This window comes from Ixodes scapularis, unplaced genomic scaffold (assembly GCF_016920785.2).
Source record: "Ixodes scapularis isolate PalLabHiFi unplaced genomic scaffold, ASM1692078v2 PGA_scaffold4__175_contigs__length_147842914, whole genome shotgun sequence".
Taxonomy (NCBI): Eukaryota; Metazoa; Arthropoda; class Arachnida; order Ixodida; family Ixodidae; genus Ixodes; species Ixodes scapularis.
This window is the reverse complement of record NW_024609879.1, coordinates 70,872,289-70,891,232: the sequence shown is the minus strand read 5'-3', so window position 1 is coordinate 70,891,232 and position 18,944 is coordinate 70,872,289. Positions and strand designations below refer to the sequence as shown.

Genomic DNA, 18,944 nt, shown 5'->3' with positions numbered 1-18,944 from the left:
AAATTTGGAGCTTTTGGTAGCTTAGGACTCCTTAAAATGCTGCTTACTAAATACTTCAAACCTAGAGTTCTATGCATGTGCTATCAACTGAAACCACTTTAGTTTATTTAGGTTATTTTCAAGAAACACTTGTATTCATTCTTCAATTAAGAAAAAAGTATTGGGTAATTTTGGGGCCTGCATTTATAAATAAATAGCGTTTTATTTTTTCCGTATTTTTATATTATTCCTAATGACATTAACTTCATAATGGCTTAATAAAAGTTTTTCATTTCTTGTTATATCTTCTTTAGCTTTCTATTATTTCCCCAATTGACAGACTACTGTTTTGTCGATTCATGTGCATTGTTTGACCACATAGTCAAATAATAAAAAATAAAGAAACGGTAGTTTCGCGCAAGTCGACTTTACTGCAATCTTCGCAATAACAAACATGCTTCCGGCAGTGGCGTTGCAAGCGTTCGGTTTAGGAGGTGAAGGGGCGGCGGTAGCTGGCACTGGTAATGTGAAGGGAGGGGAGAGGGTTTTGTGAACGTGACGCCATTAGAAAAATAATGTCTGCTCCTGCCCCTCCGCTGTTCCGAGAGACTGGCCACGCACGCTTTTCTTTTTCTTTAATTTAAATTGGGACACTTGAGTCGGAATGCATAGTGCTGTTTATCTCAGTTTAATACATACAGAGTGTATTGAAGGCTTTACTGATTTTTTTTAAAGAAAGCTGTGCAAGATATACTAATACCTTTTTTTTTTCTTTTCTCTTTTGTTACAGTTGAGCTTTACGGCAATGAGGACGTAATAGAACGGGATAATGGTAACGATAACTGGGTTAACTCTACAAACACTTGTTAATCAACTTTTTCTTATTAATGAAGATAAAAGTAGGATTCCGATTGAAAACGTTCCAAGCGGAATCGGAAAACATTAAATGAGTAAATTTGAGAGAGATTTTTGGGCGAGTGGGAAGCGCGGCGTTGTGCTAAGGTTGCCACTCGTGAAATTGTGCAATATGTTTGGGGTTCCAAAACAAGCACGATTTGATTTTCCGCCACTTATTATCAGCATTTTCAAGCCGCCAGCATTGACCCATAGCACAAATGGTAACTTTGGTGAACCGCCGTGCTTCGAACGCATTCTAGATATTGCCAAAAGATACTTGGGCAGTTTCATTTGGATTCAGGCAACGAGGTGCAGTCGTATTCGTTCATTTATTTTCCTTCAAATTTTTATATTACGCGGAAAATATTTGATAACGAACTGTTCCTTTTATTTAATGTCCTGAGATCTTTAGTTTCCGAGAAAAAAATCTCAAAAAGCGGGAAAGAACGCCGACGTTTTGAGGATTGTCTTGTGCGGCGTTTTTGAATTACTCGCAATGTCAAAGTATTCAAAAGAGAGCGTCTATATGTTTTAGTGACATATATATGCAAGTAGGTAAAACGACATTATAACTACGAGTTATTGTTCGCCACTCTAAGTTTTGTAAAAATCCCCAAACATGCCCCCGCAAACAACTGTGAGCTACATTGCAGATCTTTTTTTTTTAAGTCGATTATGTTTAGTATCGCTTTTAAAATAATACTACGTGTAGAACCTTTGATTGACTTCAAAATTATGTAAAGTTTGTGTCTTTATTATGTACAACAACTGAAAAATAAATTATAAAACAAAGAAGGTTTTCACTTTTGTTCAATTTCAGCACACTGTTTAGAAAAAAAAAACATTTTTTTTTCGCGTCGCGTTTTCTTTGCATTTTTCTTTTAGCCAGCATACATTTCGTTAAAGGTATATGCACCAGTTTCGAACTTTAAGCCTCTAAATATGCTAAAAAAAAGAGCAAATGCCCATGATGAGCTCATGGGTTATAGCTGTATATTTTATTATTTAATATAAACATCTAAGGGACATTTAATAAATAATCATATAAAAGACATTGATGCCGTTAGGCGTATAACAACAAGTTTGCAATTCCAAACGTATAAACACTATAAAAACGCAACTGCCGAAAACGGGTTTTCAGACAATTTTCGCCACTGCCATGACTTGAGAGGCTTCAAGCCTCTCCAATCATGGCACCCTTTGCGCTGATAATCTATATTATGGTAGAAATGTCAAAGTATCATATTGTAAAACTTTAGAGTAAAATACACTTCCTATTGGAAGCTATAGATTTCGAAATGCGAAATTTTATATTTTTAACGAGAAATTCATGTCGATGAGACAACAGAATAATTTGTATTCAATTTTGCCACTCTTTATTTTTTATGCTTTTGTTTTACTCTGCAAACACCTGGTGCGTTTAAAAAATAATAATTTTTTTTTGGTACAACTGCTGAAACTGAACAAAAAGTGAAACCTCTGTTTCATAATTTATCTATCAGTACTCGTAAATGATTAAGACACAAACTTTGCATAATATGGAAAGCAATGAAAGGTTCTACACGTGGTATTATCCGCAGTTTAGGTCACAGTTGTTCGCGGAGGCATGTTTGGTGATTTTTACAAAGATTGGAGCGACGAATAATAAGTAGTAGTTGGAATGTCGTTTTACCGAGTTGCATATTTATCACACTAAAATATTATAGAAGCTCTCTTTTGAAGACTTTGCGATTGAGCCTGATTCAAAAACGCCACAGGCGACAATCGTCCAAACCTCGTCGTTATTTCCGGCTTTTTTTAGATATTTTTTCCAGAAACTAAACATATCAGGACGTTAAAATACAAGAGGATTGTTCCTCTTGGAACGTACGCCACGAAATATAAAAGTTTGAGGCGAAATAAAAAATACGGCTGCACCTCGTTGCCTGAATCCAAATGAAACCGCCCACTTATAAAGTGCTTTTGATGGCGTTTAGCAAGTTTCTAGTTCAAACCCTATCTTAATTTTCAGAATAATAAAAAAATGTTAATATACTCTTTTAAAGGTCTATCAAGCAACATTGATGGTCGCCACTTATTGGGCACGAAGCCCATGATTGGATCCGACTCCTGGCCGAACGCTGACGCAGCCCTTGTCTCCAAGGAATGATCGGAGTGCGCGTTCAAGCAATAACGAACAGGAGAAGTCGCAGACTCTAGGAAATGGCATATTAACAAATCTTAGGTAATAATTTATTTTAACATGAATATTAGCCATTATAATGTGCACTTCAGGCATATTACGCAGTTGCACAAACTGCATTAGTTTGTTTTCACTATTTTTTTTTTTACAAATTTGTGAAGCCCCAAAAAAATCACCCCGCATAATAATATTTGTGCGTACTTGTTTCTCCGTTTTCCTGTTTGTCGTGCTCTTTGCCTCCCGTAGAAGGTACGACTCGATCCCAGCGGCTGTTGGAAGCCGGACGACAACATCTACAACTCATAGACCTGGCGTTGCATCTAGCGTTCCAGACCACTGCTTCGGCTTTTTACGTTCGAAGTTGCTTGTGCCAAGTTTTCACTATCACTAATATACACAGATTGGATATAGTCTCCAAATGATGGTCCACATAAAAAGAAGATACATCGGAATAAATGTTTTCGCTTTGAGAATAATCTCAAGGTGGGTAAGTTAAGGACAACCTATAGACACCTTTCACAGCGCTGCAGAGACATAGGCTGCCAGAAGTACTTCGCACGCCTTGGTGAGAATCTTCCCGCATCCTTTGCCGGCGATTTAAGCTCACGTTAGTGCACCACTGCTGTGTACGAGCATAATGTGCTCAAAGACATTGAAGAAGGGATTTCTGGCGGCAGGCTAGACACGGCTTCATTGAGATTTCCGTCGGCGAAAAACACGAGCCTCCGACAGTCAGAGCAAAAAAAAGAAAAAAGCTAGGCAAACTTAAAGGGGCATATAGTTAACCTTTTTTAAAAGAAAAAGCTACTACCTATTACCTAAGAAATAGCTACTACCTAAAAAATAGCTACTACCAAGCAACTGAAACTTCCCAGCTTATTGTTCTGCTTCCCGCGTGGTGATTGATGGATCTATGTCCATCAAGCTTTTTGCCAAAGCGGTGTTTTGTAGGTAAAGAAGGCAGCTACAGGTGGTTACTCAAATCAACGTTAAGGTAACTGAGGCGAAATAATTAATTATTGAAGTATCAAAATACCTGCTTTAAAAGTGGATAAATGGCAGACCTACTTAGGCGCGAGCAAATTGTTGGATATTTGTTTGCTGGTGGGAGATTATTATATTAGCTTCAGACAGAACCAACAACTAAAAAACGTATTGCAAGCAGAAAGTTGCAGTGGATATATACGTGAAAATGTATTTTGGAGGAATGTATCTGATGTTTTAGGAAGCTGTATCCCGAAGACAACATTAGGCATTACAACATATCATTCACTCCGTTCATGATGAATAGATTTGAACTCAAAGCAAACAGTATATGCCAACAAGGTCTGTACCTATTTCTATTTTTGTTTTTCTACTTGCTCAAGGATGATATTACAAAATATGGGTTATATTCACCAGCTTTTATCAAAGCTGACCTCAGCACATCCATTTTGAGGTGCTTCACAGAGCGACAACGTTCATTCCTATACATTAACTTATTATGTAAATCATCCTAACGAGACCCGACCGCATCTGTGAACGTCAGCCATTGAGGAAACTGGACGCCATGGAAACTTCGAAACTAAAGAGCTAAAGTAGGGGTATGGAAAACTAGCCACAACACTAGTCCTACTGGTGTAGATCTCCTAATCTGTGTTTTAACAGTATTAGGATCGAGTCGTACACTCTTTTGTGGGGACAGAACATGACAGGCAGAAAAAAACATACAAAATAAGAGGTACAAAATAATTATACACACTAAACTCAAATAAAAAAAATATACAGCCCGACTCAAATCTTCTGATTCAAATTGAAGTCAAAGTAGCATGCGCATCCAGCGGTATCGGGACAGCGGTAAGGGGCACATATTTTTTTTTTCAACTGGTGTCACGGTCACAAAACTGCTTCCCCTCCCTACCCCTCTCAAAGCCAGCTCCCGCCGCCTCTTCTCCTCCCAAACGCCTGCAACGCCACTTCCCTTAGAATTTCAACCCTAAAAAGCCTCGCATGAAGTAAAGCGAACTGACGAAACTGCCGTTTTGTCGATTTGGGTCCATCAATCAACCACTTCTACAGAAAACACAGCAAAAAAGACAACTTTGATTAAGCCAATAAAAGTTAACATAATTGGGAATAAAACAAAAAATATTAAATAACTAAAAAAATAATTAGCAGGCTCATAAATAGCGAAAGTTAATGTTTAATGAAATCTTAGAATTCATATAAATGTTTTCCTGAAAATAATTTTGTATAAATTAGCACTGGTAAATACTGCAGGTTTACAGTATTTAATTAGTAAGCCACATGCGTTATTAATCCTAAGATATAGGGCTTCAAACGTCTGCCATTGTCAGTATTGTACAGGTTACTCGAAAGAACGTAATAACGGACAATAACAATTACCTTTCGTTGAAAATATTCGATTAGATTACTTGATTACTCAATAATGAACGTAATTGGCCGTTACCTGAAAATATATTTTTTTACTTTTCCTATTAATTCATATTTTGAAACGGAAAGATTTTGCGGCTGTTTTTAAAACGAGTCGTAAACTGTAAAATTGTAAACTACTTTTCTTAATCTTCCAATTTTGGTGAACCATTCTCCCGTCGATACATGGTTTCAGGATTAATTGTTAGGAAACTTGTACAGTCAAAGCGCACCATTACAAAGTGGAGGGGAAAAGGGTTACGGTTACAAGTAATTTTAGTACTGCCAAAAGTAATCGGATTACGGTTGCAGTTACTTCCAAATACATCGAATACAAAATTACTCCGTAAGATAATTAATTACAAGTAATGTTATTACTTGTAATTAGTACGTGCAAGTATGGTTTTGTACCTTTGGTCTTTAAAGGGGAGCGGAGAGGGGGGGGGGGGGGGTTGCCTGATTAGATTTCCTCAGAATCCTTTTGCAAATCTATTACGATAGAGTGAGAGGACTACCCGGATGGTGTTTTCATGTTCGTGCCAATGTCCTTTTACTGAGCTAAAATATTATTTAAATAATTATGACATTATAAGTGCTTTATTAATATTACTAAACGAGTGTAAACATTATTGCTTATTGTTCTTTTGAAACATCGGCATTTATTTATAACTTAATATCTCTATTAGCACTGACTTGTTTTCGTTCAACTAAGTACAGCCCACTAGCATTCTAAAAACCCCAAAGATGCGCAAGGGATTGTGGAGGATGTAAATTAATAAGCGCAGGTTCACGTACCTTATGCCCATTATGAACGAGGACCCAGAGCACGTGGACAGCCTTTCGCTGTTCTGCCCATTCGGCTTCCCCATAAGATAGCCGTCACTGTACGGGCACCATGATGCGCCATCACTTCCTTGAACATACTCCCTACCAGGAGGGCCTTGACCGTCTTCCACAGCACCCATGCTTGAAGGACAAAAATATGAATGTCTCTCATAAAGTCCGCGCACTGATGCAAACAAAGAAACAGATTATGAACGATGCCGACTTTCAAACACAGCAATCACAATGTTTATTATACATTTTTTCTAAGTTATTTTTTTAACTGATGTTATGAACGCGGTCGTAGCGTAAAATGAAATTAAAGGTGTATACGTTTGGTTTACTGAAGCAAACAGAGCTATGTAACAGCCAGGCAGAATTTACATAGAATGGGCAAGTAGTAAGTGTCAGGGCGTAGTCCGTCCGCAGATAAGGGGTAGCACCTTTCGGACGTTGAACCTCGACCGACGGGTGAACCTGGAACCGGCGTGGTCGGTAGCGGTGAACTCTCACGTTGGCGATAGTCTACCAAACTTCGCCGGTTGTGCTGCAGAACCGCTCCAGTGTCTATCTGAACCATGTACGACCTTGGACACTGTGCCCGACTTAGAACAGTGGCCTGCTGTCAACCCGGCTTGGGTGCCCACCTGAAGCTTTAGAAGTTCTGGGGGTCGGTGATGAATATTGAAGTCGGCAGCCTGCTTCTTGCGGTAGAGAGACGTCGTGGCCTGACAGCCACGACGTCTCTCTTTGGACCAAGGGGCTGCAGCTGTTTCTCCGTCTTCCGAAAACGCGTTCCGATTTGGCGTCCATCAGCAGTCGCGCAGGGCTGAAGATTGTGACGCCTGGCGTGTCGCGTAGTTTAGGAGTGCCAAGTAAGGGTCATTCCTATGCGGAAGAGCTTTTTGATGGTACGAATCATCTGTTCTGCCTCTCCCTTTGATTAGGTAACTTCCGAATGCTTTTTACGAGAGTGAAGCCGTATGACTCCTCGAATCTTTCAAACTCCTCCGACAAAAACGGAGGGCCGTTGTCGGATCGCACGGTCTTGGAAATTCCGTGGCGTTCAAACATGCTTTTGAGAACGTCGATTACGTCCCCTGCAGTGAGGCTTCCCAAAGTTACCATCTCTTCGTAGCGGAAGTAGTACTGGACCAGCAGGGCTAAGGTTTGGCCGTTTAAGTGGAAGAGGTCAACCCGAAGCCCTTCCTATGGAGTGCCCGGGAAGCTTATGCTAAGAATAGGTTCCGACAGGTTGACTCGGCACGACGCACACTTCTCGCAGTTTGCTCACGAGAGAGTTGATACTGGCATCTATCTGGGGCCACCAGATCTACTAACGGGCCCTGACTTTGCAGCGATTGATCAGTTGATGACCTTCGTGAACTAAGGCCAATATCGTCGGGCGGAGCGAAGCTTGGATCGCGACCCCGGTTCTCTTCAGCAGAAGACCGTTCCAGGAAAAAATTTATTCATTCTAACACTGGTGCATCCTTGGCCACATGCAACGCTAACTTTGCATTCGACGGCCAACAACGCTGACAAAGGGGAATGAGGGTCCTCCACTCGCAATTCGATCGACGCTTGTGCCATCTTGAGATCATCCAGCAGGATCGGAACCACGTTGGAGAAGGGCTTCACGGTTTCAGTCGGAAACAGCTCAAGGAAGTCCAACCCTCCTGTCGCACCTGAGGTCTCGCAAGGAATCCGAGACAGCATGTCAGCCGTTGCTAGAAGCTTCCCAGGGGCGTGAAGCATCATGAACTGATACCGTATGAAGTTCAGACGCAATTACTGAATTCATGGTGACATGATGTGGTGCTACATCTCGCCGAAAAGAGCGACCAAAGGCAGGTGGTCCCGCTCGACTTTGAACAAGATTCCCCGCATTTACTCGTCGAACCTCTGTACAGTCCACGTAAACAACGAGGGCCCCCTTCTTTCTTTGGCTGCAACGCTGCTCCCTTACTGAAAGAGCATCTCCCGATGCGAAGTCGACAGGTCTTCGGTACCCCGTCGGCTGAGTCTAGACTCTAGAGTAATACTGCACCCAGTCCGAAGGAACTTGCATCCGCGGAGATCACAGTTGGGTAGGACGGATGGTACTTCGCGATGCAGTGGTCCCACGTGAGCATCTCCTTTGGGGCAATAAAGGCGGCGTCTTGCTCGGAAGTACAGGTTCACTTTGCGTTCTTGTTGAATAAGTACCCTGATTGCCACGGTAAGAGGTTGACCATGACGAGAAGCCATCGCGCCCCCGCGACATCCATCGGTGGGTCCATGTTCTTCACCGCACACAACTTGCCGGGGTCGGGTCTGGTCCCCTCAGCGGAGACGGCGACACCAAGGAAGGGCACCATGGAGACACCAAAGCAGCCCTTGACCTTATTGAGAGAGACGCCTGCCCTTAAGAGACGCGACAGGACTATCTGAAAGCGCTGGTCGTGCTATTTATTCGTTCTGGAGAACAGGAGGAGGTTATCAACCATGTTGACTGTTCCATTGAGGCACTCAAAGATGCGAGCTATCTCTCTTTGGAAGAACTCGGGGGCTGGTGTGATTCCGAACGGGAGCCGTCAGAAGCAGCACCGGCCCAACGGCATTATAAACGCGGTAAACGTCTGCGAGTCTGCGGACAGCTTCACCTGGTGAAAACTAGACGTAGCGCCCAACTTCGAGAACACAGATGTGCCGGTCAGGAGTCCCAAGATCTGATCCACCGTGGGGAGAACGTGCCGTTCTTGCAAAAGGCGACCTGATTTAACTTAATCAGGTCAACGCAGAGCAGCTAACCACCAAAAGACTTTGGAACCACGGCTAGTCCAGTACACTAAGGAATATAATTGGTGACTCGCCGAATGACCCCGTCGTGTTCCAGAATGCTGACGTCTGTTCGCACAACCTATCGCACAGATATGAGCATTTGGCGTTCAACGCTGAGTGAAAAAGGCTCCGCATCAAAACGTAGCCAAACCGTGTGCTGTTCCATGAGCGTTCTGAGGCCTTCGAAGATACCTTGCGGTGCCAGTATCTACACGCCGCCAAAAAGCTTTGCGATGCCCAAGGCTTGGATGATTGTAAATCCCAGCAGTGGCACAGAGGACTTGAAGACGTGAAGACGCTGACTACTGGACTTGCCCCGCCAAAGAAGTGTAGCCATGAAGTAGCCTAGGACTTGCAGTGACTGGTCTCCCGGTCCGGTCTGAAAGTTGTCGACCGTGTCGAGTTGGAGAGGCAGGTTCGGAAATCCTTCCAAGACGGCAGACACCTCAGCGCCGGAGTCTACCTTAAACGTTTCAGTGTCATTTTCCACCGTCACCCCAACGTACTTGGCCCTCCCAGGCTTGAGGACTGGGTAAAGCTGTATGGCCGCCACTTTCCTCTGCATCCACTTGCGAGCGCGAGAGGTCCGCGAAGTGGCCTTCCTTCTCGCAGTAGTTGCCCTACGACTCTTGAGCGGGACAGTCCGAATGACCATGAACAGCTTGGCCACAGTAACCGCAGAAATTCGCGCCGTTATCTCGACGGATTACAGACGCTGGCGCATCTTTTGAAAGCTTCGTTTCCTTGCACTGACGCGGCGGGCCGCGGCGAGACTTTGCTGCGTCAACGCAGCAAAGTCAAGCCGCGGCGCGTTTGCAATGTGTGCATAACCTTCGCTGCAGTTTTTTTTTACAGCGGGGTTGTTAAGCGTTTGTTTCCCCAGGATCGTTTCCCCCGGAAAGAAACGTCGACACAAAATTCTGGTTGCCACCTTCGCTCATAAATGGCGGTAGCTGTCCAAAGTGTTGTGTTTTCCGGTTGTCCGCTTGCCGCCGTCACTCATAGATGGCGCAACCTTTCGAGCATTTCTACTCTGGCTTGCCGACTTGCGGCCGACTATTACTTCATTCAGACCACAGTACAGCTTCGCTGGTCTTCCTTCTTCACCAAAGAAGAAAGGCTAAAAGTTTCTTCTCGCATGTTCGCCCTGCATCGCCTGCGTCCACGCTTCTCGGAGGCTGAATTTAGCGTCACGGCAGGACTGGCCAGAGAGGCGCGCATCATGAAAACCAACAACGAACATGTTGCGGTGAAGACGCTCTTCGACTGCGCGTGACGGATGCTTGCATTGTTTGACAAGTGGACACAGCTCAGTGTAGCAGCTGTCTATGCTCTCTCCAGGCTGTTGGTCCTTCTGAAATCTTGGGCATTTGTAAACCTCATTGACGGGGTGCACGAAGTGCTCCGATAAACGTGTTACAACAACGTTGTGTTCTCTCAGCGCCGCGTCATCCAGACCGGGACTGCTAAGAAGGGGTCGAGCCTCGGGTCCTATGAAGTTAAGAAGAGTCCGCTTCTGTACATCACGTGACGCTTGGCGAAGACCGGAAGCGTAGGCACAGTCCATGAAAGGTTGAGTCAAATGGGCCAGGATTCCCAAGGTCAAGATAATCGGGCTGCCGGAGGGGAACGCCCACCCACGCAAAAACGTAACCAGGAATTTATTTTTTTCTTTTTTGTTTTTGGGGGGGGGGGGGTGTGTGGGATGGGGATTCGTAGTGAAGTGGCTTGGATGACCATGACATTGGGTGCGGTGCGGTGAAGGGGGGGGGGTCAAAATTCAGGTGTATATTATTGCGTCGGATGGATCTCGGGCCGGGGGGGGGGGGAGGGGGGGGGGGTTGGGGCTGAAGCCTCTTAAGCCACCAACCTGGCTACGCCACTGCACCAACGCCAATATCGAGGCGGTCGATGCGCCCGAATCTTTCTTGCCGTAGGTCATGACCACGTAGAAATGCAGGCTTACTTCGTGCTGAATACTTCTGACAGCCTGTCGAGATGTAGTCCGTCCGCAGATAAGGCCTTTCGTACCGACGGTAGCGGCAAAGGAACCAGCCGAAAAGACGGTAACAGAATGCAGGTTTACTTTCGAAATGATTATACAAGTTTTCTGACACAGTGTTATCAACCTATTGTACAGCACAAGCGCACTCTACAGCGAGGACAATCAAGATTCCGAAAACGTTCCAAAGACTTATGCAATTTTAACGAACTGCTTAAGTCAAGGGGATCTTTTGCTGTTTGAAGGTACCGCATATTTCAGCTTCTGTGCGTATTGAGTTGAGATTTTGTAGAGAGTTGGCCGATAAATGAGTATTACGTGTGTCGAATTTTCACTGGAGAAGTTTACATGAGCAAAATGTTAAAAATTAAGAATCTGAATTTCCTACCTACGGGCTCGTTTCATACCACTGGAGGCGAAGCAATTTTTTTCATGTTTGGAATATGTACGAAAAAACTAATTTGGATAAAGAAGCCTCTTAAAGACTTATCAAAGCTGTATGTTGGGCTAGTTGGTATTGGTCTTGGGTTGCCCAAGGCATGGTAGCGCTTTTTTGGACGAGGACAAAAGAAAGAAAGACAAGACAGAAACGAGCGCTGACTGCAACTATTTAATCAACATGGAAATGAGGCGTATATACACGCTTCGATCCTATCAATCAACCAACCCTAGGCCTAGCCGCCACTTACATAAGCTGCACCTCCTTATCGAAAAGGTCAATAGATGCAACGCTGACACACCCCAGCCCTGCTCTTCAAGACCATATGCAAAAGAAAAACGTTATTTTTTTTTTAGACAGCCTGGACCGGGAAAAAATTACGGGGGTACGCTTAAGACCGCTTATGCGTAGGAAGGCGAAAACGTTATAGTCCAACGGGAGAAATATTTTCGAGTAATGTTTCTACACGTATTAAAGTTTGGGACGACGTTTAGAACGACGTCGAGGACGACGTCCTAGAGATTGACGCAATGTACTGCGTCTAGGAGGGCCTCACGAACGACGTCGAGGACAACGTCAAAGACGGCATCTAGGACGACGCCGAGGACGACCTCAAGGACGACGCCAAGAACAGCGTCGTCCTTGAGCGTTTTGGCCAATTACTCCCATTTTTCGCTGAATGAGACGAGTAAGGGTTTTGCCTTAATAATCTCATAAAACAAATTTATAACGAAAAAAATATTTCTTTAAGATGCACCAACGGAGCGAAAGGAATCGGTTGTAGGAGTCCTCATGAGCCGACACTAATCACGTGGTAGGCTTGTGCGCACCGCACAGTGCCGTCAAGTTATGCCGGAGCGGTTCAGTGCCGCCACCGAAGTCCCCAGAACCCCCACGCCGCCGCCGCCTCACGCTGAGCTTGCCGCGCCGCCGGCTGAACGTGTTTCTCCATGCCGCCGCCGCCGTCAATTTCTGGCCGCCGCACCTGTCTGTTACGTGGTGCTCGCGCTCTTTTGGGAGGCTTTCTACGGGCTTTAAAAGTTAGTGACTAATCTTCCTTCTTTGTGAACTTCAAAGGAAGATTAATAAGTAACTTTAGCGCCTATAGCAAGCTCCTAAAAGAGCGCAAGCACTACGTGACTATAGCGGCCAGTCACGTGACCATAGCGGCCACTTTTCCGCTGGTTCCCGCGGGCGCCAACTAAAAGTTAGTTTCCTAGAGTAAGTCTAGGTCTAAATTTTTTTTCGTTGAAGATTTATTTAATAACTTTCTTTCTCTGTGCAAGCAGCAAAAAAAAAAAAAAAAGATCGTATATTGCGTATGTCCTCTAAATTTTTTTTTTCTTTTTTCAGAACTACATTATATTTTGTTGATATCATGGTTTAATTTCTGGAATATGCAAAAAAACCCATGTAGTTTTTAAAAAAAATGCCCATTGAAAAAACAGCTGCGTTCAACAGAAATTTATTTGGGCAGAATACAACCTTATAATATTACACACACACAAAAATGAATAAATCAAACACGCCATTTTGAGTCTAAATGGAGAAGCCGGTCACGCCTTAGAATGACTAACATCTCCATTTATTATTTTTTACACATATTGAAGAAGAGTCTAAACAGAAGCATCACAATGTACGTCTCTCGCCGTACATTGTCATGGTCGGCTATTTAAACATGAGTGGCATTCAACCTCAAAAGTCTCATATTAATTCAAAAAGGTCACATCAACAGAAAGCAGAAACTTTGCTACGTTTCTACAGAGTCATCCTTTTGTTCAATACTATTTTTGCAAACTGAATGCCACAACTGAATTTGCTATAACAACAAAAACTATTTGGTGGTTTGTTAAGACCAGTGCAATATTGCTGACGCCACAAAAAAAAAAAAAAAAACACTTAACAGTGGAGAGATATTCTTCATGGATATCTCTCCTCTGTCGAGTGTCGAGAACCAAAATGTGCTGAGCACCGTTTTAGGGGACTAGGGAGCATGAGGAATTAGTTGAAAGTGGTTCTTGAGAGGGAAATGTTATCAGATATATCTTATCAGCCTGAGGACTCTCGCGATGAAGGATCGCGACTGCGGCCTTTCCTACTCGCATTTTATCAGGTGCGGAAAGAAGCTCATTTAAAGCATAAAATGATTTTTAACGGAACCCCCCCCCCCCCCCCCCCACGGAACTCTGAAAATTTTGCCTCTCCGGCCGTCCGTACCTTTCCCGCTAATTTTAGCGGAAGAAATGGACGCCACGAGACAAATACGCAAATGCAGTTTTACCGCAAAATTTAGCAGGAGCATTGACGCCACACGACCAGACGTCACGTGATCTCCGCACCAATATAGTTTATTCCATAGATTGTGCGGAGAAAATCGATATCATGTGACCTATGCACCTGCTCAGTTTCTCTCTAAATTCATAAAATACCGGTTCTTCATCCTTCCTCAAAGCGGCTGTTTACAGCCTTCAAAACAAATTTAAGGGACCGCCTGTTAAATGGTGTATTTCATGCATTAGAGTACTTTGAAGGTAAATATTACTGCCAGTGTGCATCTATTGACGTCTCGGTAGGACGTATCGGGATGCAGCGGGTGAGGATGATGCCTTCACTGTTCCAAACCAAAGACATTCCCATCTTCGCTGCACCGGCGGTGGCGCGAAATGTCTTCGGTGGCGAACAGTCGCAGTGTTTTTATTACTGCGACCGGCGTTTCGTTTCAGGGTTGATATCAGCAACCCTCTCTTGTTTATTTCAACGATCGATAAAAACACCCATCACTAATGCAGTTATCACGCAATAAAAACACATAATAGGAGTATAAACCACATAACTACATTATATTTTCGGAATATGATCATCATAATTTTTAGGGGTGTCAGGGTGCTCTGAACTAATGTGGAAAATATTAAATGCCGTCTTAAAGCATAATGTTTCCCCCGACAAAGTCAAGATAATCACAGATGATGGTGAGTTATTTGGAAAAGTACTTGCAGATGCTTTTAACAAATATTTCGTGAATATTGTAAATAAAACCGTAACGAACTGTAACCTCGTGAACATTCCGTCCAACCCGAATTCTATTTTTCTTAATCCTGTAAATGAACAAGAAGTTATTACTACAATTATAAATTTAAGCAACAGCAAGGCTAAAGACGCTGATGGATTTCAGATAAAACCAATTAAGCACGCTGTTGAACTTCTTGCCCCTTACATAACGCATATATTTAACCTTTGTCTTAGTCAAGCTGTTTTTCCTCGGAAAATGCAAGTTGCCCATATAAATGTGTTGTATAAGAAAGGCGATAAAAATGACATGGGAAACTACCGTCCCATGTCGATACTTCCAATTTTTTCAAAAGCGTTAGAAAGAATAATTTTAAACCGTTTTGTTGACTTTGAGCAGAAGCATAACCTTTTAAATGAATCTCAATTTGGTTTCCGTAAAGGACTCGGTACAGAGTCCGCACTGCTCGCGCAGAAAGAACTAATCTTGACCGCACTCGAGGAAGGAAAATTGGTTCTTGGTATCTTTGTAGATTTAACTGAAGCATTTGATCATGTAAATCATACATGGCTTGTTCAAGAACTTCAACGTTATGGTTTCAGAGGGAAGGCTGCATCCTTAATCACCTCTCATCTACTTCATCGTTTACAAACAGTCCGTATAGACGATCATTTCTCCGATCCACTTCCTGTTTCTTGCGGTGTCCACAGGGGAGTATTCTGGGTCCTTTTCTTTTTAATATGTGTGTAAATGACATCGTCTCTGTTGGGTCAGATGTTAATATGATTATTTACGCTGATGATACCAGCATATTTATAACCGGAAATGTATATAATGAGATAGTCGATAAAGCAAATTCGACGTTACAAAAACTAGACGAATGTACGTGCCAAAATAGCTTAAAGATAAATATAAACAAAACTAAAGCCGTATTATTTCGTAGTAAAAATAAAGTGTCATGTTAAATCGACCAATAATGCTAAATTCGACACCCATTGCAGTTGTTTCTAGTTTTAAAGCACTAGGGGTTGTTTTTCAAGAAACTTTGTCGTGGGATACACATATTGACTCCATAGTTGCTAAGCTGTCCCAAATAGTCGGCCTTGTTTATCGTAATCGGCACATTCTGCCACGAAATATTATGATTTTAATTTATAATAGATTGTTTTCATCTAGGCTTAACTACTGCCACTTAGTCTGGGCATCCACAACTCAAGCAAATCTACATAAAATACATGTCTTACAAAAACGGTTCCTAAGAGTTGTTGAAAATATTCCGTCTTGCTTTCACACGCATGAGTTGTTCGTAAAATATAATGTATTGCCGATTCATAAAATGTACGATTATCGGCTCTCTAAAACTTTTAAACAAGAGGTGAAAACTAAAACATCGTTTTTAAAAGGACTAGCTAACTTACAAACCAATACTACCGCCTACACAACATGCCATGGTAAGCCTTGGAATGTTAGCACTTACAGAACAATCTACGGGCAAGATACGTTGAAAAACAAACTGCCAAGGTTACTAAATAGATTAGCTGCCGAAAATGTCGAGCTTTTAGATAGTACGTTTAAAGCATTGCGTCGTTATTTCAGCCCTGAGTCGACTTTCCTTATGTAAAAAATGCTGTGTAATATTATTAAACGTGAAACTAGTTGTGCATGTAAGTAATCTTTTTTTTCTCTTGATAATGCTTTTCAAGATATCCTACAATTGCGTGGTTGTTACGTAATTTGAGTGTGAACATTGCTGCTTCTCTTTATTCTGTTTATCTTGCTTTTTCTGTTAATGTTGTAGTCTGTATGGTATGTTGATAATTTTCTTTTTAGTGCTGCAAATGCCAATGTTGGGGCCTGTGGCTTTGTCAAGCTGGTCTTGTGACCGCTTTTTCCACGAGCTTCCAGTATCATGTACTCTGTATTTGATGCAAATAAAAACCAACAACAACAACAATAATTTTTAGTGTTTGAAACTTCGGTCGGACCAGGTAGGGCTACGATCTTTTGATGACACTGACAATGTCGCTGCAGCTCATACCTATTCCCTCTAAATTATAGCATATTTCGAAGTGCTTATCATTCTGCTATTCGCTCACTTTTCGGAGAAACCAATTACGATACATCACAACTTGAATGCCGTAGTACTACAGGGGACGAGCAGACGTTTGTCTGAAGCGTTCGTCTCATGCCATCAAAAAAAATTCGTAGACACTCGCCCGTTTTACATTGATGTTCTTCTAAAATGTACAGTTTATGTACGCAGTATTCTGACTTACGGGAATGACAGCTGGCGAGCAGCGCTAGTAACACCACCAAAGTGACCATCATCCGTCGCGGCTGCGACAAAATGTTCCTTCAGACAAATACCTCCGATTCGTCCAGCAATCCCTACGAAATGTAAATAGAAACGTAAGAGATTCGAGAGCCAGATCAAGGTAACAAATTAAATGAATGAAATAATTAACATCAGTTCTAAGACGTAAAATTGATCCACATACCCGCCAGATTATAATTCTGATTTCTGGTCATATCACTATTTGCTGTAATGTTTTCCAACTCACTCATGGATACATTTCTAATGTGTCTCCTGCAAAAAAAAAAAAAAAAAGACAAGAAACTCCTTTATTTTGAACTATGCCGAACGTTTTAACATTTTACCCACTTTTGTTTTATTACAACCTACTGATGGCACGTCAGAAATATTATACGAAAGAAATAATCATATTCAGTGTACACACTAAAAGGGGTAATATTAGCGCAAGCGAAAATGAAAACACCTTGAGACAAATAATTCAACTTCAATATCTAACAAATAGTATTAACAAAACATGAATCCACTAACATGCGTCAAATTCATTTAGGTTCACAATGGTGACAAGAGAGGGTGCCAGATCATTCCGGTCACTGACGGCTCGTGAAAAAATATGACAAATTAAAAAAAAAAAATATATATATATACATTGCGTTTTATAAAAATTAAAAACAGAAAAAAATGATCATTAATTTTCTTATAAAAATATGTACAAAATCTTTATTATTTTCGACTTTGTATATATATATAAAATATGTAAGTTTATCAAATAAGACATCTAGCAAACAGAAAATAATATTTTCACGCATATAGAAAAGATGTATATTGCATGGTGAATATATATATAAAAAAACAAAGATAGTTAAGTTCATTTTAACAATCTTTGTTAAACAGTTCATATGAAATGAACTAATCAACGCGGGGCTTGTATCGTTGACAACTGCCACTGTCTATCAGATTTTCTTCTCTAGTATCGAGTCGATGTCTTCCTAGCGTGGTTACGAAATGGTCCATATGGTGGCTCAGATATGTGTTCAACTTATTTCTTTGATTTCTGGAAACTATAATTTTTGCTCGTGGGCGAATTCGAGGGATACACAACCGGGTTTTGCGAGTCCATGTCTTTTTTTCTTTTTTTTTTTTCTTTTTGAATGTTTGATGCGCGTGGATAGTCTGCAAAAAATAATCAGAGTGCCAAAATAGGCAGCTTTTGGCATTGGATCGTGAATGAACGTAGATTTTAAATTGTAAAACTGGGTTTCCAATCGCGTCTCGGTGTGTCTGAACGGAGTCGCTCACGAACCGCGTCTGCGACCGCTTCGCAAACGCAGCTCAACTGCAAGAGTGAATGCGCCAGGCTTAGACGAAGTAGTCGTAATCATAAGCATGACGATGAGTGTGATCCAAAGCCCACGCGATTCACGCTCGCAATCGACTGACGCTATAAATAAGAATCCTATGATGAAGCTAAATAACATAGCAGTCACACTCGCGCAGCAGCTTCTTGTGCTCACAGCACATTTTCTTATATTGCTCTTATGCTTATCAAAATTATTTATGCACCCGACGACGACGCAGTGATAGCCAGACAACCGCAGATTTTCAAAAATGTTATTATTGTAAAAAGTAACACTCGGAACTAGGGCAGGCCTTACACCATCGAGCGCCCTGGGCGAACCCCGGTTGTGCCCCCCCTCCCCCCTTTCTTGCCCTCCCCCCTTTGTATACGACCCTCTCTAAAAGGTACGACATCACGTTGTCACTGAACGTGTGAGTTGTGGCCCAACGCGAGCGTTTTGTTAGACGAGAACCGCATTCCAAAAAAGAGCGGATATCGAGCATTTAGCATCGTATCGGGCGCCGCGTTGAAATAAATAAAAAAGCTGAAGCGCCGCGCCCCACTTTTGATGACGCCATGGGCCAGAACCCAGGTCACCTACCCCTACGGCAGCCGCTGCTCGGAACTATAGCAGGAGGGAGTCATTTGCTCGCTGGTATAAGGATATACAAAAAAAGGTCTATACGTTTCTCGCCAGCGTGTTTAAGCACGTTTGTGTACAGGGGCAATTC

At 42.4% G+C, this 18,944-nt stretch overlaps 1 protein-coding gene across 1 annotated transcript in view; it reads right to left on the bottom strand.

Moving 5' to 3' along the window:
- The window catches only part of LOC115329267 (venom metalloproteinase antarease-like TfasMP_A), a 35,736-nt gene that overhangs the window by 572 nt on the left and 16,220 nt on the right, over positions 1-18,944 (bottom strand). The window contains exons 6-8 of the mRNA XM_040217999.2: positions 17,062-17,150; positions 16,840-16,951; positions 6,266-6,436 (exon numbers count right to left, since the gene is read on the bottom strand). Of these exons, the coding sequence (XP_040073933.2) occupies positions 6,266-6,436; positions 16,840-16,951; positions 17,062-17,150 (372 nt within the window). The remainder of the gene's footprint in view (positions 1-6,265; positions 6,437-16,839; positions 16,952-17,061; positions 17,151-18,944) is intronic.